Source organism: Chlorocebus sabaeus, chromosome 13, assembly GCF_047675955.1.
Source record: "Chlorocebus sabaeus isolate Y175 chromosome 13, mChlSab1.0.hap1, whole genome shotgun sequence".
Classification (NCBI taxonomy): Eukaryota; Metazoa; Chordata; class Mammalia; order Primates; family Cercopithecidae; genus Chlorocebus; species Chlorocebus sabaeus.
This window is the reverse complement of record NC_132916.1, coordinates 54448408-54472211: the sequence shown is the minus strand read 5'-3', so window position 1 is coordinate 54472211 and position 23804 is coordinate 54448408. Positions and strand designations below refer to the sequence as shown.

The following is a 23804-nucleotide window of genomic DNA, read 5'->3' as shown; positions in this document are numbered from 1 at the left end:
GTAAAAATAAACAATAGCAGATACCAAAACATAATGTAAACCTGAATTTTTCAATTGCTGATATTAAATAGTCTTTGAAAGTATTTAATTTTACCATCATGTAGATATAGAGTAATACATTTTACCCATCAGCTACTGCGGTTGCTTCCAATGTTAAGTACTATAAACAGCACTGATATATTTTCCTTGGAGTTTTCATTTTTGCATATTCCTTTTGGCTATTCCCTTAACATTCTTAAATGAAAGGATAAACTACATTCTATGATTTTGTTAACCTATTGCCAAACTGCTCTTTGGAAAGGCTGAGACATTTTATATTCCCACCAGCCATATGTGATAATTAAATTTTCATGCACTCGAACCAATATATATTTTTTCAATTCTGAGCAATCTGATTTATAAAAGTAATATTGTACTTAATTGTAAATGTATTTGATTACTAGTCTAGATTTTATTTTAAAAAACACTTCTAGTTCTAAAATACTGATTGCTTTATGACTTACTTTACTACCAAATATAATAAGAAAATGTACTTGAAAAAATGGTTAGCACAGGTCTTGCATTTATAAAATTTTCTAAAATGCTACAACATTCTATAATCTTAACAGTGAATTAAATGTTAAAATTTCTGTTCTATAGAAACACCACATTTGTGTAGTTTTTCATGTTATTTTATAATTTATTTTCTTATACACTCTCTTATTAGAGATAGTTGAGAATGTAATTTTTTTAAAAAGAACATAAACTTAGACTCCTAGAGCTTAGAACTGAGATGTCATTCTGCCACTGCCAGTAATTAATAATTCATTTAATCTTTCTGAGCCTCTGCCTTTATCAATAAAAGTAGTAACAACGTATACTTCCCACAAATGTTGAATAACATAAGAACAGAGTTACCCTGTAAAACATCATGTACATTTAAAGTCTTGCTGTTATAACTATTACTATCCCTAATAGGAATTCCAAACAATTTTATGAAGTAAGTAGATCAGGCATTGTTCTGGTTTGAGGGTGAAGTTAATGTTTAAGTCAGAAACAGAGATGAGTTCTTTCGGCTCCTTTCCTGAAGTCCACTTCACTTTATCATGGCTGGACATAACAAGCTGATCCCATCTCCCTAAACATTTGCTTATTTTTTAAGAGGCATTTGACTTTTATTACTCTAATTAAAATCTGATTTTATTCATGAAATTATTTATCTTTACTTGGCCTGTATTAAGAGACAGGAGGTTTCTCTGAAAAGAGTACTACTAATCCACTCCACAAAAACATTAATCTTTAATTTTTTTTAAAAAAGGGCATACTATTAGAGAATGATGTATCTTTCCTTCTGAATATAATACTACTTTAATGTGTTGTATCTACTTTCTTTCTTCCAATACACACTCAAAATATTAAGTCATTCATAATTAAAGATAAATTGTTTTACACAGATTAAAGGACAAACCTGGAAGAATGCTGATTTACAAAGATGCACAGCCAATTATTTTGCATATTTCTATGATTTTACTAATTACAGCACTTCATAAGTTAAGTATCTACCAAAGTTTTTATCCAAAACGTCTATAACAAAAGACAAAGCCAATCCACCATACAGAACACTTACTTTTACTCGGTGATCATCTGTGTCTGCCACAGTTGCTACTCTAATAAACATGGGATTCCTTTTGTCTACGACCTCAAGCTTCATTTTTTTCTGGAATCCATGAGGAGGTTTCTGCCATAACAAAAAATTTTACACAGTGAGATAAAGAGGAAGAGAGAAGGTAAACTTGATGTTACAAAGAAGAAGAAGAAAAAGCTGGGCCGGGCACAGTGGCTCAAGTCTGTGATCCCAGCACTTTGGGAGGCCAAGATGGGCGGATCACGAGGTCAAAGATCGAGACCATCCCGGCTAACACGGTGAAATCCCATCTCTACTAAAAAATACAAAAAACTAGCCGGGCGAGGTGCAGGCGCCTGTAGTCCCAGCTACTCGGGAGGCTGAGGCAGGAGAATGGCATAAACCCGGGAGGCGGAGCTTGCAGTGAGCCGAGATCCGGCCACTGCACTCCAGCCTGGGCGACAGAGCCAGACTCTGTCTCAAAAAAAAAAAAAAAAAGAAAAAGCTGGCCGGGCGCGCGCAGTGGTTCATGCCTGCAATCCCAGCACTTTGGAAGGCTGAGGCGGGTGGATCACTTGAGGCCAGGAGTTTGAGACCAGCCTGGCCAACATGGCTGAACCCTGTCTCTACTAAAAATACAAAAAGTAGCCAGATATGGTGGCATGCACCTGTAATCCCAGCTACTCGGGAGGCTGAGGCACAAGAATTGCTTTAGCCCAGGAGGTAGAGGTTACAGTGAGTCGAGATTGTGCCACTGCACTCCAGCCTGGGCAACAGAGGGAGACTGTCTCAAAAAATAAAAATTAAAAAAAGAAATAGCTGAGCTATTTAGAGAATGATGTCATAAAAGAAGACAGAAAAATTTTAAATGGTTAGAACTTGCTGTCATTTTTGAAATAAAGAAAGAAAATAAGAGAACCAGCCTTTCAAACTCTCAACTTCCCAGAGTAGCTCTGAACTTCACCCTGTCTGTCAAAAAATTCCAACACAGATGCACAAGCAAGGGAAATAGCAGAGTAAAATTCAAAATACTGTAGTTATTTGATTACTCAGAGGGAAGACAAGACATTTTTCTTATTAGTTGGAGGTGTACTGGCAAAAATCTATAAGCATAAAATTTGTCTTTAAAAAGAGAAAGGAAGAACATTAAAGTGGCTGAGATGAGACACCAAAATTAGAAGTGGTAATGGGGGAAAAAAGCAGAAGATATCTTTAAAACAGAAAATTAGCAATCAAACGTAAAGGACAGAACCAGGAATGGGTTGGGGGAATCAACAGCTACCTACGCCTCAGTACTCAGCAGAAACTTATAAGCCTCTGAAAAAGTCACAGACTGTGGAAGATAAGGTGATTGTTTGACATGATGTTAGGCAAATCAGTTAATTTTCTGAGCTTCAGGTCTTTCTTCTGTAAAGTGGGTATAAGTGTTGCTGGGCAGGATGCGGTGGCTCATGCCTGTAATCCACACTTTGGGAGGCTGAGGTGGGTGGACTGCTTGAGCTCAAGAGTTTGAGACAAGCCCAGGAAACATAGCAAAACCTCTTCTCTATGAAAAATACAAAAATTAGCCCAGCATGGTGGCATATGCCTATAGTCCCAACTACTCAAGAAGCTGAGGTGGGAAGACCACTTTAGCCCAGGAGGTGGAGGTTGCAGTGAGACGAGATGAGATCGTGGCACTGCACTCCAGCCTGGGCAACACAGTAAGACTCTGACTCAAGCAAACAACAAAAAAAGGGTTGCCATGAAAATTAAGTATGTTATGCAAATATCACAAAGCAGTCAATGCAAGACACCTAAAAGACCAAACTAGAGAAATCTGTTTTCTCTCTATTGTGACACTAGATATGTAGGCTGATCCTAATGTAATTGTATTCATTTAAAGTGAAGTGTAATGCAGCTCTGCTTTGCATCAGACAAGAGTTTAAAGTTAAAGGGGGGGAAGGGAGCGTGGATAAAAATTCATAAATACGGCATAACTCTAAACAGTTTTCTTTTTTAAATCTTCAACTTGCTATCAGATGAAATCACACACATTTTTTGATATAGTTTCTCATCATGCCTTATGGTTTTGCTCTTAAAATTTTTTTATGTTCTTTCTTCTAAATTTGGACCTATACCTAATAATTAATTCTAATGTTAAAAATCCTAGCAATTTATACATAAAAGGATCACTTAAAGAAAGTTATTTACCATAAGCTAATCATGACACATTTAAAAAAATAAACATTTGATATATTTTTCTTTTCCATTAAATTCATGAGAAATATAAATTATAAAGCAAGCTATTTGAGAAGAAAAAATAAGAAAGATGTTTCACTTCTTATTCCTTCTTTGCATAAAAATGAGGTTCATCTGAATCTTAATACTTTATATGCAAGAAGCAATGACCCTGGGTTAGAAAGATACTGTAATAAAAGCAGATGATCTTGCATTTTGGTAATTAAACATGCTGATCTATAGCAATAAAATAAAAAAAAAAACCCAGCATCTCAGCTTTCCATAAACAAATCCAAATAAATTATCAAATAGTTTTTATTGGAAAATTTTCATGTTCTGTTCTGATCTTTTAGAATATCTAGCTAAAAAGACAAGATTGCTATAACTGGCCCCACATAGTATTAAGTAGAATTATTTTCCAAGGAGACTTTAAAGTCCAAAATAAAAGCATTTTTTTGGATGACAACAACAAAAATCCCAATAACAATTTTGACTTTAAAAACTGTAAAAATTCAAAAACATCTTATTTGGTGCTCTATTTTTTTCTCATTCCTATTCTGGTTTACTAATACCACTTGTTTTGTTCTTAAATTTCAATAAATAAATGATCTCATCCACACAAATTAATCAAATAGTATAAAATGTATCATCTTACCACTTTGAAAGCTCTTGCAGGAGCAGGTAAAGAATTGGTTTCTTCTAAGTATTTATCCCAAGAAAAATGTTTCACATTTGGATAACCTATGAAAGAAAAATGTAAATCCTATGAGGTTTAACCAAAATGACAGCAAGAATACCAAATTGTCCAACAAAAAGTTAAAATATTATAATCTAGAAAATTATGTTCATATATACATGACAACTTTACTCACACATTCACAGCTATTAGTAATAATGAAATTGTTTTCATCTTGATCATTATTTTTCTATTACTTTTAAAATGAAAATTTTATAGATATATATAATTTATATTTTCAGATAAAGATAGTCTTACAAGACAGACACACAAATACCCTTTAGCAATTTTGTTTCTATGAATCTAGAAAAATCTGACATATGTAATAAAGACAACACACAATTGTTTGTAAATGTGAAAATTAAGTGAGTTAAATGACCTTCAATATACAAATATGCAAAAAAGTGTACATAAGCAGAAAGTACTTATTAAAAAGAACACGGTAGATTTATATCTATTAATATGTGAACAATTTCAGATATAACTTCATATTGTTAGTTCCAACAAACATGCACAAATGATGTAACATTATTCATAGAATGTGTAAAAATATCTTCTCCTTCCTCCTGCCCTCTTTTGTTCCCTCCAGGGCCCCAAATCCATTAGGTAGGCATGAGCAGGAATAAACAATGGTCCAGTATGATGGGAAATTAGCCACATAAAGGGAACTGAGAAAAGCAGCAAAGATAATGTTAGCCAGGTTTGAGGGAAACTGGAATGAAGCTGATGCGTTGGATTTGAATTGGAATTAATGGTATAAATTCACAGTTTTCAATATATGAATAGATACAGAAATAGACATAAATATACATTTTTGTATATATTTATACACATGTATTTCCTAGCTTTATTAGCTGAAAAGCCTGGAGACATCAACAATCTTGTAGTAAATAAGCACACTTAGCGTTCATATCTTAGTTTCTAAATATCATTCTCTACTAAAAAGAAGCATGGAACCTTGAAGAAATGGGTGACTCTTGGGTGGGGTCAGGGAAAGTATGAGATAAGCCTAGCTGTAGGGAAAGTATGAGATAAGCCTAGCTGTGCCAGAAAATAAGAAGTTCTCAAAAAATAAGAACATTTCAAAAGGACATTGAAATGTGCCTAAAGGGGTTATAACTGGTTAATATCTGAGAAAATCTGAATATGAAGATAATGCCAGCAATCGATTATAACTCACTGATAAAAATAGTAATCTATGGGTCTACCCTGATATAGATAAATTGAGCAAATACATAGGAAGATAAGAAAAGCTATTCTTTGCAGGAAAATATCAACTAATTTTGTATAGGAAATGATGGAACAAGAAAAATTACAGTTTAACACTGTCAGAATAATATAATTCATGCTAGAAATGTCAACAGATGCTAAAACTAGCAAATGATATTGGGACGAGATACACAGTCTCAAAGTATCTCTCCAGAAAATACTTATTAGTTACAGAGAAAAAATAACTCCATTAGTGGACAAACCTAGCAAACACCATCTTGATCCATCAGTGGTAAAAGCAAACCAGTAAAGAGACAGATTGACATCATGAGCCACCTGAGAGAAGGCAATGAGAACACAGCACTACGTCTATGACATTCCCGCCAAAAAAGCGCAGCCTGCGTATGATCGTGAGGAAATACCAATCCGACTCAAATTAAGTAACATTCTACAAAATAACAGATCTGGAATCCTCAAACTTATTAAGGTCACAAAAGTCAAGGACAGCCTAATTAACAGAAGATGGAGGGATCTGACAACTAAGATCCTTTTGCTTGGAATGACATCACTAGGACAACTGGCAAACTTGACTGGGTCTCTGAGTCAGGGAAAAGATGAGTTCTGCACTGTTCTTGTAACCTTTCTGTACATTCAAAATTGTTTCAAAATAAAATGGTTAAAGAGTAAATATGCAGCCGGGCTCGGTGGTTCACGCCCGTAATCCCAGCATTTTGGGAGGCTGAGGCAGGCGGATCACGACGTCAGGAGATCGAGACCATCCTGGCTAACACGGTGAAACCCCATCTCTACTAAAAAATAAAATAAAATAAAATAAAATAAAATAAAATAAAATAAAATAAAATAAAACATAGCCAGGCGTGGTAGCACAACTGAATTCAACTGAATTATAAACATCCAGGAAAGGAGATACATGGCTTGATTCTTTGCCTCACGTTAAGAAGTCGGTGGTAACGCCTTACACCACTCCTTCCAGGGTACGTAACCAGGAACCTGCTGTTGTTCACTGGTTCATTGTTAGTTAATCAGATCTCTGATCATGACCAAAAATGGTGGTACGGAAAGAAAGACTGATAACAAACTGGGAATTCTAAAGGGATCCTCACACCATGTTAGATGGTGATAGTGGCAAACAAGCAACTATGGCAATCACTGGCCCCTATTATTTTGTAAGCCACAGGACAAAGGAAGGCGGAATACAAGAAATCTTCCAGGCAGCACAACATTTGGGGTCATGAAACCATTAATATCTTGCTTTGTTTTTTTTTTGTTTGTTTGTTTTTCTTGAAACACTGTCTTGTTCTGTTACCCAGACTGGAGCGCAGTGGCATAATCATAGCTGACTGCAGCCTCGAACTACTGCCTCAGCCTCACAAATAGCAGGGACTACAGGTGCATGCCACCTCACCTGACTGACTTTTAAAATTTTTTATAGAGACAGGGCCTCACTATGTTACCCAGGCTGGTCTTGAACTCCTGGGCTCAAGTGATCCTCCCACCAGAGCCTCCTAAAGTGCTGGGATTACAGGCGTGAGCCATAGGTGTCCAGCCAATACTTTGCTTTAACCCTTCATGATTTATGTCAATGCTATTGCACCTTCAAAATAGTACTGGAAATTAGTCAAGACAGAGGCTTTCCTCCCTTTAATATATGAGAAAACTCGGGGAGTAGATAGGACTTGACTTGCCTATTATAGGAATGACTGGTCCTCCTGAGTGAGTAAATGATCAGACACTCTACGTGAGATGAAACCAGCTGTTCCAATAGAATTTGAAGCTCTCCAATCTTCCAGCTTATATGCTGCAGGCTACATTCAAAAACAGCTCCTAGTAAACCCAGGACTCACCCTCTCTCTGCGATGAAGGCAGTCTTCATTACTCCTGTAAGTGTCCACTAAGCAATCGCCTACTGCGCAGGGATATTTTCTGTTTGATGACCCTGTCTTTTCATACCAGGAGTGGCCATGGCACCTTAAGTAGTGATGTACTCAGAAATACACTGTCTTGATTATGAAGAAGCCACAGAATCTGTTCTTTTGTTTGTGCTTTTTTTTTTTTCTTTTTTTTTTGAGACAGAGTCTCGCTCTGTCGCCCAGGCCGGAGTGCAGTGGTGCGATCTCTGCTCACTGCAAGCTCCACCTCTTGGGTTCACGCCATTCTCCTGCCTCGGCCTCCCGAGTAGCTGGGAGGCCACCACGCCCAGCTAATATTTTGCATTTTTAGTAGAGACAGGGTTTCACCATGTTAGCCAGGATGGTCTCATTCTCCTGACCTGGTGATTTGCCCGCCTAGGCCTCCCAAATTGCTGGGATTACAGGCGTCAGCCACTGCGCCCGGCCCAGAATCTGTCCTTTAGCACACAAAAGAAACTCTAAATGATATAAAACAAGGACACTGTTTATCAGCAGTTACACTGTTCCCTGTTAAAGAGACAGCAAATGAGCTGAGAAGGCTCTATGGCCAGAGGCAGACAGCAGAAGCGCCTGAAAACTTCAGAGAACACAGAGGCACTACTGGCATGAAGGTGCAAAATCTATTTTAGAACCAGGAATCATGACGGAAAAAGGAAAAGTGAGCGTGTGAGTTATAAACTAAGTAAAAAAAATCTAAAGCCTCAATTTCTCACTTAAATGTGAACATCGTACTTCTGTGAGGACTGATGCTGACATGAAGTCTGTTCTCCAATATACACAGAACTGCTATCCCTCTTATCCATTTTTCTGGACTTGTTCAAGCATTAGACAATTTGCTTCTATGGTTAGACAATATATTTAAATATATACTAATATAAAGTCTAGAAATGAATTTCAAGTTGAGAAGTGAAAGATCTTTTAAAACAGAACTTATTTTTTTTTCCAAGAAAGACAAAATTTGAGACTCTGTTATGAACTAAGGCAATACTTAACATAGTTGAAAGTACATCGGGGTGAGCAAACACCTGCAGGTCGGCTGCCTGTTTTTGTAAATAAACTGTTACTGCAACACACCCACGCACAATGGTTTACCTATTGTCTATGGCTGTTTTTGCACTACAATTGTTTTGAGTAGTGGTGACAGAAACTGCATGGTCTGCAAAGCCAAAATATTTACTATCTGGCCCTTTACCGAAAAAGTCTGCCTACTCTAGAAGTCTATGAATAGTATTAGACACATTAAAAAACACACACCTGGTGGAGTAATAAGGGTTCTTCTATGTTCTTTACACCAACCAACTGGATGAATGTGTGGACTGGATGCTTCACACCTGTAAGTTATACAAGTTAAAAAAACTGCAATTATCAGGATAAACTCACAAAAACTAGTAAAATAAAAAGAAAATTAGAGATCATGAACACTTTACAGAGAGTTTATTTATTACAATCAATCTAATTTGGAAAAAAATGCTAAACCAAAGAACTTTTTAATATATTAATATCAAGCAGATTTTTATTAGATAAATATACAGATTTGACACCATGCAATTTTCTTTTCCCCACAAATTTTGTTATATCCAGTAACTTCAACTACAGCAAAAATGCAAACATAATATCATTAAAATCTATGATTTAGATTCATTAAAATCATGTGGAACAATAAACTTAGACTGTGTGTACACAGGCAAACCAAAATTATTTCAACATCACTAAGGGTAAATGTACAAAGGCAGGGAGTGTGATCATCCTTAATGACCAACATGTTATTTCTGTTACCCATTAGAATAACAGAGACCAGGAATAAAGACAAACTATTACTCTCTTTTCTTTACCTCTTTTTTCTCCTTTCTGTCATCTCTATTACAGTCAAGCATCTATTTTTCTAAAGTCTCTTTATCAGCATGCGTACCTGGTACATCTAATTCCTTGCTCCTACTCACACTTTTGCTATGTTTTCCTCTTCTCAACATGCAACATGTTTCAGCCTGTTAACATCATATGGAACCCAAGTGTTCTGCAGAACACAGTCTGGAAAATGTTGGTCTAAAAGATGCCAGGAGTCCAGTCTTGCTATATTAACTAGGAGGGCTGTTGAGTCTATACTGAGATCAGGAAATCTCAACACAGCCCTCTTGATGGGAAACTAGAAGGCAGAAAGCCAGGAAGGTAATGGTGTGGCTGGAGTTTCTAGGGAAGAAGGAAGTCTTATGAACAGCGAAACAAAGAATTTTCTACAAAATGTCCTAAGTGGGTGAGATTAGCACACAGTCAAGCAAGCCAGCCTTTCTAAAGGCATAACCTGGGACAATAATACATGGTGAGTTCACGCAACCACTACTGAATGCTGATTGTTCTCAGAACTCACTTTAGTAGAAAATACCTTTTTCTTAATACTTAAAGGCTTCTTCCTTTATTCACTTGTTATCTCATACTGTCCCTACCACAAACTATTTTTCTTGTCATTATTTTAGGAATATGAAAAGAAAACAAGCACTGCTGGGTCAATGCCAAGTTCATGCTGCAATCACTATATTTCTTACAATATGCATTTTCATGGAAGATATTTTAATACACAATTCATTAAGATGCACTTTTATAAATCATACAAACAAGGCTTTGGAGCTCTATTTCCAGATACCACAGTGTTTTCCTCAAAAAATCATTTTGGTTATGGATTATTACTAATGTCTTACTGCCTTTATTTTAGGAAAGGATGTTAATTCATAGGTGGCATCATAAAAAATGAAAATATACAATATTTGTTTAATTTTTTTCCTTCTCAATCTAATATAACTTAGAGAGTAGTTTTTATAATTATCTGCCGGACTCACAGTGTTTATTTTAAAGTAGAAACACTGAACATGACTCTTTTGATTTTACTGGATATACAAATTGCAATTAAGGAAAATATTGTGGCCTCTTAATAGTCACTCATTCTTGTACTATCTGAATCTAATATAAAGTTTAAATAATATCCAGATATTGATCAAAGTCACCACTTAAAACAAAGAAACTGTCTCAATAGAGAAGATAAAAATATTACTGTTTTTATCTATTTTACTTATATTTTCTTAATAAGTAAACAACACTTCACTCAAAAGTTGAAAGGCTGTGATAGCCTTTCTGCTACTATTGTAAAACAAGTCATCTCTTAGTCCCATCTAGTGTTCAAAAGTAGAAATGTAACTGAGAAGAAATATGAAGAACAACTAAAGGTAGAAAGTATGACAAAACATTGATTGCTATACTCTTCCTTTCTTTTGGGTTTTTATGCATATCGTGAAAGAAGTTCATTTCAAAATTTTTGAAGTACATTTCACATATAAATGCAAATTATTCATAATGACTGCTAAGACCCAATGAGACTGAGACAGTAAATTCTCAAAGGGCCAGAAACCAAAGAAATAACTTATTTTAAAAAAATCCATGCTTACGATATAAGGATAAAGTTAGGAGACATGAAGATCCTCATTTTACGGAAATCAAAGAGGTTAAGTGATTTCACCAAGCACTTGGGTAGAAAAGAAAGGGATTCTGGTTTTGTCAGTCACAGCCAAAAGTTAAGCAAAAACTAATGTACACACGCTGAGCTCTGCAGTTTCAGACAGAGTCAAAGGAGAACATTGCAAGATGCTTACTTATGGAAAACATCAAAGTCTCTCCATTAAGCAACAGTGGTTTAGATTATTTGAAGAAATACAGGACACTTGGCTTCTCCACTGCCTATAACCCAGAACATGATGACTCTGCCAATTTATTACCCAGTACCCAACTCTCCTGGCTCCCCTTACATGTGAACTCTTCAGGGCCTCCACTACTCTGCACTTTACTACCAAACCCCAAACCTCATCAGCCTGAGTCATCAAGTGATCCTTTCCATCCCTAATTCATGTTCAATTCTATTACCCACAGTAGCTGTTTGAAATATTATTAATTTGCGTCAAGTTTAAAATCTTTCATTAACACAACGAATACTTGGAAGAGATAAAGGTGATAGCATCTCATCACCCTCGTATCAAATTTTCCTTTTACTTCTTCTTTTTCTCCAGGATGAGGGGAAAAGGAGGGGAAAAGAAAGTTTATTTCTTCCTTAGGCTAGCTCCTCCTAGGAGACCTGGTCCCACCAATAACCCATAGTTTCAGAAATCTCCACTCTCTCCCTCCACAGTGGCCTCCTGCCTTCTACCTAAAAACCAAGCTCAAAAATGCTCATGGTGCAGGGAACCTTCCTTAGAAGTCAAGGTGACTTCCTCTTAAGCAGTGATTCATTTGCCTTCAGCACTAAACTTCTCTGCTTAATATCCCTTATCGCTCTTCAACCTTTTGCAAGTCAGTTTCTGTTCCTAAAACTCTTATTTTAATCCCCACGACACCTGATGGGACAGGTATTATTATTAATCCCTTTCAGAAGACAACTGAAGTTTAAAAGTGTTAAGTAATACACTGAATAAACTGGCTGCCATTACCCAAACACATTCTACCCCTGGGCCGAAACACAAGCAAGTGCTTTCCTTAGCCAAGAATATTCCATCCCAACCTCTAAGTACCCAGTCCTTCTTGGTCAAGTTCAAATCCCCGTGTCCTCTAAGAAGCCCTCCCCAAGAGCCCTCCAGCGAGCTTGAGTCAGTCCTTCCCTCCAAGTGCCATCACCCTCCCAAGTGCCATCACCCCTCCAAGTGCCATCACCCCTCCAAGTGCCATCACCCCTCCAAGTGGTTGGTTCTAAAAATTAAGCACTAACCACCATCTAACCCTGCAGCCAAGACAGTGGTGTTTAGTTTCTCTCCTTCCCCAGACCGTGAGACCCTCAGAGCTGAAGTTCAGAACAGCCCAGGTTCCATTCATCTCCACAACCTTCCCATCACCACCACCAACCAGAGCTTCCCAAATTTAACCAAATAGTGACAAGCCTATTAACTGACACTGCTCTAAGTAACTGACAACTTTTCAACATTTTAGGGAGACACAAAAAATTACTATTGCTCTTAATCTGTAAATGTAAAAGAGATTCATCTCTTAAAAAAAAAAAGTTTACACTACACTTACGGGCAATAAGGAAAAGGCCCACTGCTATATTTGTTCTAATTCACTAACAACGCTTTTCTTTTTCATAGGTCTTTTTGTTGCTAGTTTTTGCCCTGACTCCACTGGGACAACCAAAGTACAATGGAATCAAAAATCGCTGAAGCTGCAACCTCATTCATTTAGGCCTTCTACTAAACAATGGGCCAAATCCTGTTGTCAATCCTTCCCGGATCCCAAAAGATAAGGGTACATGAAAACAATATTTTTTAAAAGAAAGGTTCCTTCCTAGTGCCTGGAAGAAAAGAGGAGGTGACTGTTCTCATTGTGTTCTGCCCCAGAGCCCAACCTTCAGGCAGCGAGAAGAGAATCAGGAAAGAGGATGCAGTGGTGGGAGGGCAGTCGTACCCTGGAGGTACTCTCCCCATGGTACTGACTACGTTCCTGGGTCCCTAAAGTCCTTTCTAGTGCCAATATTCTATTATATCTAGGATTATTCCTAAATCTAACCAACTGTTAAGGAGATAGAATCGAACAGTTACCAACTATCAGTAACAAAAGCACAGAAGAAACCCAGAGGTAAAGCCATTTTTATTCTAGTATATGCTATTTTCCTTTCATAGAAGACTACTTTTTTCATCCTACATACATTTTTATCATGTTCCTCTTTGGAAGTTAGAAATGTTTTATTGCAACTAAACATATAGTAACACAAATGTATACAGACACATATATATTTTCAAATTCCCACTAATGTAAACAAGAGATATAGAATTACTATTCAATTCAAAGCACAAAATATCTCATTTCCAAACTATTTTAAATTGGGAAAGGCAATCCAATCTGTAACCTCAATTACATACCTAAGTAATTTATGCAGATAAAAACCATTCCAAAATTCAAAGATCAAAGAGCATAATATTTAGTAAAAGTAGAGAAATTCCAGAGCACTTAAGCAATTTCCACTGTGCCTTAACTGCATGTTGAGGAAGAGAACACACTGTTTTCGTTTTCAGACAATTAACAAAATATGATTCCGTGTCAGTAGCTGGAAGTCTAAGTAATCCTCAAAGTACATTCCATCCTAAAAATAATTAGTTTGTCCTCATAAAAGCACAAAACTCAAGTTAAAAGAGATCAATTTTTTTCTTTTCTTTGTATTTTTAGAACCCAGGATCTTTTTAGAACCCAGGATCTTTTCTAGAACCCAGGATCTTTCCTGTTTGTTTCCTAGACGTTTGGCATCGAAAAATGAATGTGGCGAATTCTTCTAGACTCTCCCCTTACTTTTTCCACAATAATGTTTTCAAAGGCAATGCATCTTACGTCAAATCGGCAACTTATACCTTTAAAACACTGTAATACTTATGAGACCACAAAAATTAAACTGACATTCACCTATTTTGTTTAAATCAGGCAAAAGCTTTAAAAAAATTCTCCCCCAATAAACCACAACTTTAAAAACAAAATATTCTCATTTCAACAGATTCTAGTTATTGTTTTAGCATCATTTATTAAGAAAAGGCCTGGAGCCCAGTTATCACCCCAGTAGTGCCATCATCACAGTCCACCAAGCACAGAAGGAGACAAACAGGTTTGATTCAGGACAGATTTAGACTATTTCCAAAGTTAAAGTTTTCTCATGCACTCACCCATTCAAAATAGGTATAGAAATTTTTTTTTGTTTTCGAAATTTTTGTGTAGAGTCAGGGGTCTCGGTATGTTGACCAGGTTGGTCTCAAACTCCTGGGTTCAAGTGATCTCCCACCTTGGCCTCCTAAATTACTGGGATTACAGACATAAGCCACCGTGCAGGCCCGACAATTTTAAATAAAACCAAAAGCACCAATTTATAGTAAATAGGAGGAACAGAAGAACACAGTAAATAAGATGAGGTTTCAATCAGGAAATCAAACTGGGAGACTCAACAGCACAAACAACCTGGTGTCTTTAACAAAAGCCACAATCAATGAGGAAGAAAGGAGAGAAATAGGCATCTGTAAATCAAACGAGGTCAAGCAAGGCAATCACAAAGTGTATACCTTATGGGACCTAAAACCATCAAGCTAAAAACAAAAAAAACTCACTGAAACAACTGGAAGAAATATTTAAGTATGTTAGTAATATCATGGTTATTATTATTTTTTAAAAAATAAAACTAATTCCTCTCTTCAGAAGATACATACTGAAATGTTCTAATATCTGTAATTGATTTCAAAACAATCCCACAGTTGGGATTTGAGGAGTAGGAATACAGAGGAAACATACTGGACATAAGTCGATAATTGTTGGTGCTGAGTAAAGGCTGCAGTAGGGCTGCTCTATTATTCTACTTTTGTATATGTTAGAAATTGACTGTATTTCAATGAAAAACTTGTATTATAAACTGAATATAAAGATGTCCTATGAGGAAAAATTATGCTCTGCAGAGAAAAGCTGGGGAAAACAAACAAAATACTCGAAAGCACAGTCATTCCTTGGTGTCAGCAGGAGATGGTTCCAGAAGCCCCTCTGGACACCAATATCTAAGGATGTTCAAGTCCCTTTTATAAAATGGCATAGTAATTGCATATAATCTACACACAACCTTCTGTTTACTTTATCTCCCATATACTATAAATCATTTCTAGATTACTTATCATATCTAATACAATGTAAATGCTATGAAAATAATTGTTATACTGTATATTTTTATTTGTATTATTTTTATTATTGCATTGTTATTTTTCTTTTTTTCATATTTTTGATCTGCGGTTGGTTGAATCGTGGATGTGCAACCCACAGATACAGAAGGCCAATTGTACTTGGGTCTGTGTAATCTAATCATGGAACTAATTGTCTACATTTTTAAAAAATTCTGCAAAAAGCGTAGGTAACATATAATGTAAAGCATTTCAAAAATATGAATAGCAAATGAATTTTAACATCTCTTCTTTTTTAAACAATGCAAGTAAAACTTATGAGTATCCAAGAATCCCATCTGAGAAGTAATGGAAATTATCGATGTGTCTACTGAATGTTTAAATACACGGAGGCTAAAAAATAAGGTCAAAAAACAACACTTTCCCCTGACATTTAGCAATATTTACATAAGTTAATATTCACTTATCCTATAACATGAGCTGTATTTTATATAAATATATCTGTTACTTCTCTAAAATGTTCTCAATTCAAGTGTACTCTAGAAGGAACTAAACACTTTAGAAATGCCTTTTACCAGGAAATTGAATTACAGCAATCAATGAACATGAATTTGTTATGAAAAATCCTCCAACTATTTAATCAAAATAGAATGGCTTTATTATAATTATTTTATAATTACATAATTGTAAAATATGTTGCTTTTACTACTTTGTGCAGGATATCCAAAAACTGCAAGGATTAAAAATAATATTCTTCAATATATTTTGTAGTCAGCTATTATGAATGTTTAAATTAGCTGGTGGGCATGAAAATAAGAAGGGAAGATTAAAATACGTGTGAACATATGTCGGGAATGTGGAGTGTGCAGACTGCACTTCCATAGTAGGAAGTCAACTAAAATACCAATCATAAAGTAGAATTAAAGGATGCTATTTAAAATATATCCCACATGGAACAGGTAAAAAATTAAAAATCTCTAATAGGAAAAAATGGGGCAAAATATTGGTTTTTTTTTGTTATAAGCTTTGCATTATTACTGTTTTTAAACCGTTTACTTGGATAAACATTAAATTTTTAAAAGCACACAACGGAAAATGTCTCACCAATAGTCATAGCTCTCATCCCAGTTGTCAAAATGTACCAGGAAACGATTGTCCACCATATCTGTTACCGTAGCAACACAGATGAATGAGGGATTCTTTTTGTCTACTGCCTCAAGCTTCATACCAACTCGAAAGCCCGATGGGATCACTGTCTATGGAAACACACAGATTTAATTAGAGATAAGCACACACTTAACAACCGCAAGAACTGCACACTCTCTGCACCTCCTGCTCAAAGGCCCAGCATCCACTGCTGTATTCACATAATTTAAAAATCATATGCCAGTTTCACAGCAGGGTCGCTTTCCAACAAGCAGCAATAAAAAAATAAAAATGCCCTACTGCTACACCCAATTAGCTATCTGGGCCTCAAAATGAAAATATCCATCACCTCACAGAGTTTAAAATAATTAATTTTAACATGTGTTTTGATGCCTTAATTAGAAAACTATAATAGGTAGGCAAGTTTTATTCACCATACAGTTCATATTTTGTCCTTCTTTTCTTGATTACAGACTTAACAATGAAAATTATTCACATAAAATATGCACTTAATCAAGTTAAAAATGTGCATGAGTCAGTACAAATTCACTCCCACTTCTGAAAATCTCTCTCATAAGAGTACTCTACCGAAAGTAGGTCATCTTCATATATGAAAGGCTGCATATTATTACAACTTTTACTCAACACTACAGATACATTTTATTCCTAATAGCAGCAAAAAGAATTGGCTGTTGATACACACAGCTATTCAAAATAGTTGGTAACTTAAAGAAATCCACAGATAATCAGTCATTCAGAACATGGAACACAAACAACAAAAGTTCTGTAAGAGTTAGTGCTTGAGGTTCAGTAATATATAAACATCTCTTACAATCTTTTGTGAGGAATAATATCTTTATCTGTCTTACATATATATTTATATATGTACACACATATATGTAGAGAATTAAATGTCTTCATTCTAGGGCTCAGAACCAAGCTTATTTGTCTGCAGATATATAGTATACCTAGATACCAATGATGCCAATCACGACACACTACAAGTCATTCCTTCCCTTTAAAAAAAAAAAAAAAAAAACCTCTGTTCAGACTCAATTATACAGATATTATTCTAACTACTTGGGCAAGATAGATGCTATCTCTCATTTTAATATGATTATACAACCATCATTGTAAAAACGTAGACAGCCGTGTATCTGAAAAGGTTAGAATAAGTTGTGTCTGAACGGATGGAACAGGCACTAATGCTATACAGAAGTTTTTACTAAGGATCTAAGTACTGAAATTTATCCAAGTTCTGACCATAAATGTTTGAGTATTCTGAGGTAGAGGAATCTAGAAGTGGAAAAAGTGTCTCTTAGATACGAAATGGAGAGCCCAAGAGTAAGTTGTATGCTAGCAATGCATAGAATTTAGGAAGACGGTTCAAGGCAGTTCATCAAATCCCTGACCGAAGTCATCATCAGAGAACCAGACAGGGATTCGGAAACTTGAAGCAGAGACACCAGGCTGCTAAGTCTTACACCGAACTGACCTTCCTCCCTGGGATAAATTTTGACAGGGAATACCAACTGACAATGCACTGTTACACTTTGGCAATTACACTACCCTCTCAATTAAGATGTTTTAAAATAATAAGCTGGCCCATTAACACTATTAGTAACCTAAACACACACACACGCATGCACACAAACACAATTTGTCAGTTCTCTAATTCAACCTGGTTTGCGTTTGATTAAATCAGAGAACATTTCAGCCATTAGATTGATGCTCTCAAACCAACTGGTTAATAGTGTTTCCCAAATGGAGGATTTTTGGAGTGAGGAGGTTTCTCCTGCCCTTGATATTTATTTATTTCCATTTGCAGGGAATGCTGTTAGTGAAACATTACTGCTTCTCTCCACTGTCTCACTCACTGCTACCTGCCTGGTGACTCTGGGAAGCAGGAACTGATCACACTAGAGAGAAAGCTGAGCTGCAGGGTGCACAGCTTCCACTCTGCTCTTCAAGAATCCAGTGTTCCCTGGGCTTGGGGGATGGGGGTGAAAGGAGAATGAAATCTCTTCAATTCTAGGGCTCAGAATCAAGCTTATTTGTCTGCAGATACAAGCCATGCACGTCCTCCAACTTAGCTCTGACCATTTGTAAAGATGGCATTTTGGTTTTCCACTGGCTTGCCCTTTATTCTTTCCCATTAGATCAGAACTTGGGAAAAGAAAAATGTCATGGATCAAGTCTGCCAATGGAGGAACATGTTGTAGAAAGTGGGAATACAGGTCAAGAAGTAGAAAAGACACACACATCCAGATTTTGCTTTTGTTTACTGTAAACAAAGCTATAAACTACAGTGAAAATACATCACAGTCTCCAGTGACCTCCTACATGTAAACTGAAACAGGGCTACCTTCATCTAGCTATGTGAATTCCATTTGAAGAGCACTCCCATATAAGTGATAATAACAATAAAATATCTCAGCCAATTTAGTTTTTTATGCATCTTAATTGTAAATCTCACCTGAATCTTATACTACCTTGTCTTCTACTGTGCAATAAAAGAGACAACCATAATATGGCTATAAAACATATTTATTCATGAAGATTTTAAGCTAATTTTAAACTTTAATTAAGATAAGAGTACTCTATTTACCAAGGCAATATAATTTATTATAGTTCCTTGTTATCACTTGTAACTGATCCTATGAGACATTCAAAAATCTTCTTCCTTTGAAAGAAAACGTGCTTTGCATGTACTTACTATATTCTGATTTTCAAATAATGACTTAGGAGCAGCTTGAGCTTTACATGTCTTAAGATAGGTCTGCCAATTGAATTCTTCTTCTTTATACCCTAGAGTAAGCACATATGAACAGATTGATTCAAATATCAAAATATTTTACACTTAGTTTTCCAGTCCCACTTTTATCTCTAACTCTAACATACCAAAATCAATCAAATGACTTTTTAAATAAACAAAATTTAACTCATAATTCATAACTATGTATATTTAGACTATGTTTATTTTCAACAAACTGTATTATTATTTTCTAATTCTGAATGAAAGGTAATGGATATAAAGAAAAGGAATAAGGAAACAAATACGTATTATACCCAGGGCACTTATTATCAGGGTATTTCTACCAGTATTTGGGTAGAATTCCTCAGCAGTATAGATGCTGAACTAGAGTAGTCAAAATTCTTTATTTTTCTCTCACCTTGTCTATTTTGGGAAGACTAACTTACAGGAACAAGCGGGAAGTTGGAAATAATAGAAATGAAACAGGTAAAATCTTTTTGGCCTATCACTTCAAAAAGGATAATTAAAGGTTTATGAAGTAAGGATGCTGGCAAATTACAGTAAGGGAAATGTCCTCCCTTAATTGTTACAATTTCATTGAAGCTTTTCTTTTAAAAAGGAAATTGAGCATCTTATTTTATCTGCGAATATGCTTTCTTTTACATTCATTAAAGTCCAGAAGGCAGCATGAAAAAAACAGCTAATAATTTACCATATATAAGAGATCAATTCGTGAAAAGGCTTACAGATTTTCTTTCTCACCCTCATCTTTTCTATGCGATTTTGTTTAATCCTTCAGCTATCTGAAAATACCACTCTGCCATTATTTTTTCACTTAAAGGGACGGCTAACGCACTGAAGTCCTGAGATAGGCCAAAAATATCAACCGAGTAACCTTAATTTTTGACATAAAGTAAACAAAAATAAATGTAATGACTGAAAAAGAAGGGAATAAGATATTACTAAATATGGCCGAGCACAGTGGCTTACACCTGTAATCCCAGCACTTCGAGAGGCTGAGGTGGGCAGATCACTTGATGCCAGAAGTTTGAGACCAGCCTGGCCAACAGGTGAAGCTCTTGCTCTAATAAAAACACAAAAATTAGCCAGGCATGATGGCAGGTGCCTGTAATCCCCGCTACTCGGGAGGCTGAGGTAGGAGAATCACTTGAACCTGGGAGGCAGTGGCTGCAGTGAGCCAGTATCACACCACAGCACTCCAATCTGGGTGACAGAGCAAGATTCCATCTCAAAAAAAAAATTAAGGAATACTTTAGGGAGACAGTGAAAAAGATGATATCTGTTATTCTTGAACTTTGATGTAAACATGAAATGGGAAGATCACTGGGGGCTATAACATAAAGAACTCAAATAGAAGAAAAGTAATTGCTATGAGTTCAACCCCCCACCTAAGCCAATTTTTAGCGTTACAATCTTCTTGCCGATCTCCTGAATATTAAGATCTATATGGTCATGCATAATTTCTCAGGATTTTCTATATAATGAAAAACTGATTTGAAAAATTAGTTTAAACCAGTTTACACTAAACTTAGTTATGTAAACTAATTTAAACTAATTTTTCAAATCAGTTTTTTCAAAGATACATGTATTTAATAATAGAAATTTGCAGGTAAACATTATTTGCAGCCAAAGTTGAGTATCATGCAAATGTCATTTTACATGAAAATAAGCATATGAACATACTTTATTTTCTTAAGTTGGAGTCTACTTTTATTTATTTTACTTTAATAAATGTGGTTTCATCATGAATAATAAGGTTAAATTTGCACCTATCTGAATTTTCATAAAGTCCGAATTTGTAACAATTTTAACGTAGCATATAAGAAAATGAGTTTTTACTGAATTTAAAATATAAAACAAAATGTGACAAAACCTTTTGGAGGATGGAGTTTGTGGCCAGTTTTCTCACACCACCCAACTGGGTGGATATCCAGAGCGTCTGCATTCACCCAGAAGTCATAGCAATCAGAATACCCATCAAAGTGAAGCTTTATCCGGTATCCACAAACCTGAAACAGGTAAAACAGGTTGAACTGTTTTTTTTTTAATCCAGAATATTCATATATATATATACAAAAATAAACATGGAGACCAGGCATGATACAGTCTTAATGTTAATCAAACTACCCACATTAACAGCAATAAAACAAGTAAACAAATATCCAGAATCTAAAGACAAAAGCTATTACATTGGGAAGAGCTGAGCTGTGGCATTCTGGCAACATTCTCAGTTACATTACGAGCACACGGATAGGGGACAAAGCATAATATCCCAAAAGTGCAGGTCCTTTCTCCACTCCCTGTGTTGTACCAGGATGTGTCCCCGAGGTAAGCTGGAAGGCACACCAGCACAGCACACTCAGCTCTAGCATGGCCCCAAAGTGGATGCTCTGCCCTGCACTGAATGCTGCAGACCACAGCTGGTGCATAAGCACAGAAGTCAAGCATTTCTTCTCCACCCAAGCTGGGCTGGAAGGAAGAAAGAAAAGCATCTCTCCTGGTTTATTACTTGGATGAGACAGGCTCCTAAGAATGCTAGTAAGAATGTACTCTGTATAACACATGCCGTACATATGCCTACAGGGCCCCACTTAGGGACATTCTGAGTTAGAAGGTCATATAGGCTTATGAGACCTGAGCCGGATCATGCCCTCCCCTGGGCTTTCAGAGAGAAGGTTCAGCCCCTCGGACTTCTTCCCACTAGTACAAGCAGATGTGTTCAGGTAGAAACACATACCACACCAGACCTCTACCCGCTCCGTGAGCATCTGTCCTGCAGAACCCTGAATGATGGACTTAGACCAGAGTGCAGAGCCAGGACAATCAATCCTCAAATAGTGAGGCAGCTGTACAGTTACTGTCATGGCAAGTTCTCTAAAATATATTGCTAAAATTCAACTGGCAGAATGCATAACAGAGAATGAGTTAGTTTATGAGAAAATAGACATGTGGGGGTCCACATGTATATTTATGGGTATGTGATTATGTATACATATATGTACTGTGTGTATACATATATAAGTATATGCATTTATATACATACATTAATATACACACATATGCATATATACATAAACACACAGTAAAAAGAAGTCTGGATGAATATTTGCCGAAATGTTAATAATGATTTCTTCTAGGAAGTGGTAGTAAAAAGGAAAGGGCAAAATGGAAACGATGGACTTTTAATATTTTCTCTTATATATCAGTATTTTTTCAATTAAAATGCATTGATACACCACATACATACAATTTACAACTAAGCTGACTCCCCCTAAAGAGAACAGTCTCTCCACAGAACTCAGACTGGAATCCTTGGGAAATACAATCTCTCAAGAAAGGCAGGAGATACCGCCACTCCCTGCAGCCACCTCATTCAAAGAAGGTTGCTTCTCTCCTCTGACTCACAGTCAGCTGTCTCTGGCTGATCCTAAGAGCTCAGCCCTTCAGTAACTTACAGCCTCTAGTTCCTCGTGGGCACACAGTTCTGAGCTTCTGCTCCCTTGAGCCAAGCTCTCTGTTCTCCCCACAGTCTCTATCTCAGGCTCACTGGAAAGTTATGCTTTGAGAAACAATCTCCCACATCCTCACCCTCCTTGCCCACAGTCATACCTAGCTCGTCCTTCTCAAACCTTTCCCCAAGGCTGCTCATGTTCCCAACTCTACCTCCTGCAGACACAGGAGGGGTTGCTGCGTCCCACCACACCATGGATCCTAGGCCAGTTCTCCTCTGAGGCTCGAGCCACATGGCTGAAGCAACTCTCCTCCTCTTCTTTGCCCATGCTAACCACCCAAACACTTAGCCCTGGCTTATTCTTTTCCTTTCCATCTGAGTACTTTCATCATCCATACGGATGACTTATCCAATACCCTGGCGTTTTGGCTCCCTTCCTCTCTACTTCAAGCCCTCACTCCTATGAATCTAGTCCCCAGAAAGAACTGCTCTGCTTCTTAGTATTACATTTAAAAATCCAACCCTGGGACACAAACTCCTATTCCAGTCTGTGAACCCAGTTACCCCCAGCATGCCTCTTCCTCAATCTCAACAGAAACTCTAATCTCACACTGATCCCTCTACTTCCTCCCTAGCAGCGCCCCTCACCCCAAGCCTTCCTTTTCTAGCAATACCTCAAAAAACATTTTCTTGACAACATTTTTAAATTTTGCCCTAATATCCTTTGCAAAATATTTGCCTGGTGACAATCCATCATTTCAGGTATCCATCTTGTCTCCACCTAACTGAGTCTAGTAAATGCTGCTGGGAAGGAAAAAATGACATACTGCCAGTCTTTATCATTCGCATATTGTATTCCACATTTGTGAAGTCATCTGCTTGATACAATTTATTTGTAACCCCAAAATAATACCTGCAGTGTTCGTGGACATGCACAGACTGACAACACTTTTGAGTCACTCAACGTGCATGTTCCCAGCTGAAGTCAATCAAGAAGGCGCTTTACCTTCTTGTTTCAGTTCTCGTACTGGGAACAAGAGTCTTTTGTGTGGCCATTTCGGGCCACAT

General features: G+C 36.6%; 1 protein-coding gene across 11 annotated transcripts in view; it reads right to left on the bottom strand.

The window, feature by feature from the left end:
- The window catches only part of L3MBTL3 (L3MBTL histone methyl-lysine binding protein 3), a 121573-nt gene that overhangs the window by 52750 nt on the left and 45019 nt on the right, over window positions 1–23804 (bottom strand). For all 11 annotated transcript variants that reach the window (XM_073022463.1, XM_008007081.3, XM_008007083.3 and 8 more), the window contains 6 exons: window positions 21159–21294; window positions 19226–19317; window positions 16468–16619; window positions 8954–9030; window positions 4479–4564; window positions 1607–1717 (listed from right to left, as the gene is read on the bottom strand). In XM_073022463.1, the coding sequence (XP_072878564.1) occupies window positions 1607–1717; window positions 4479–4564; window positions 8954–9030; window positions 16468–16619; window positions 19226–19317; window positions 21159–21294 (654 nt within the window). The remainder of the gene's footprint in view (window positions 1–1606; window positions 1718–4478; window positions 4565–8953; window positions 9031–16467; window positions 16620–19225; window positions 19318–21158; window positions 21295–23804) is intronic.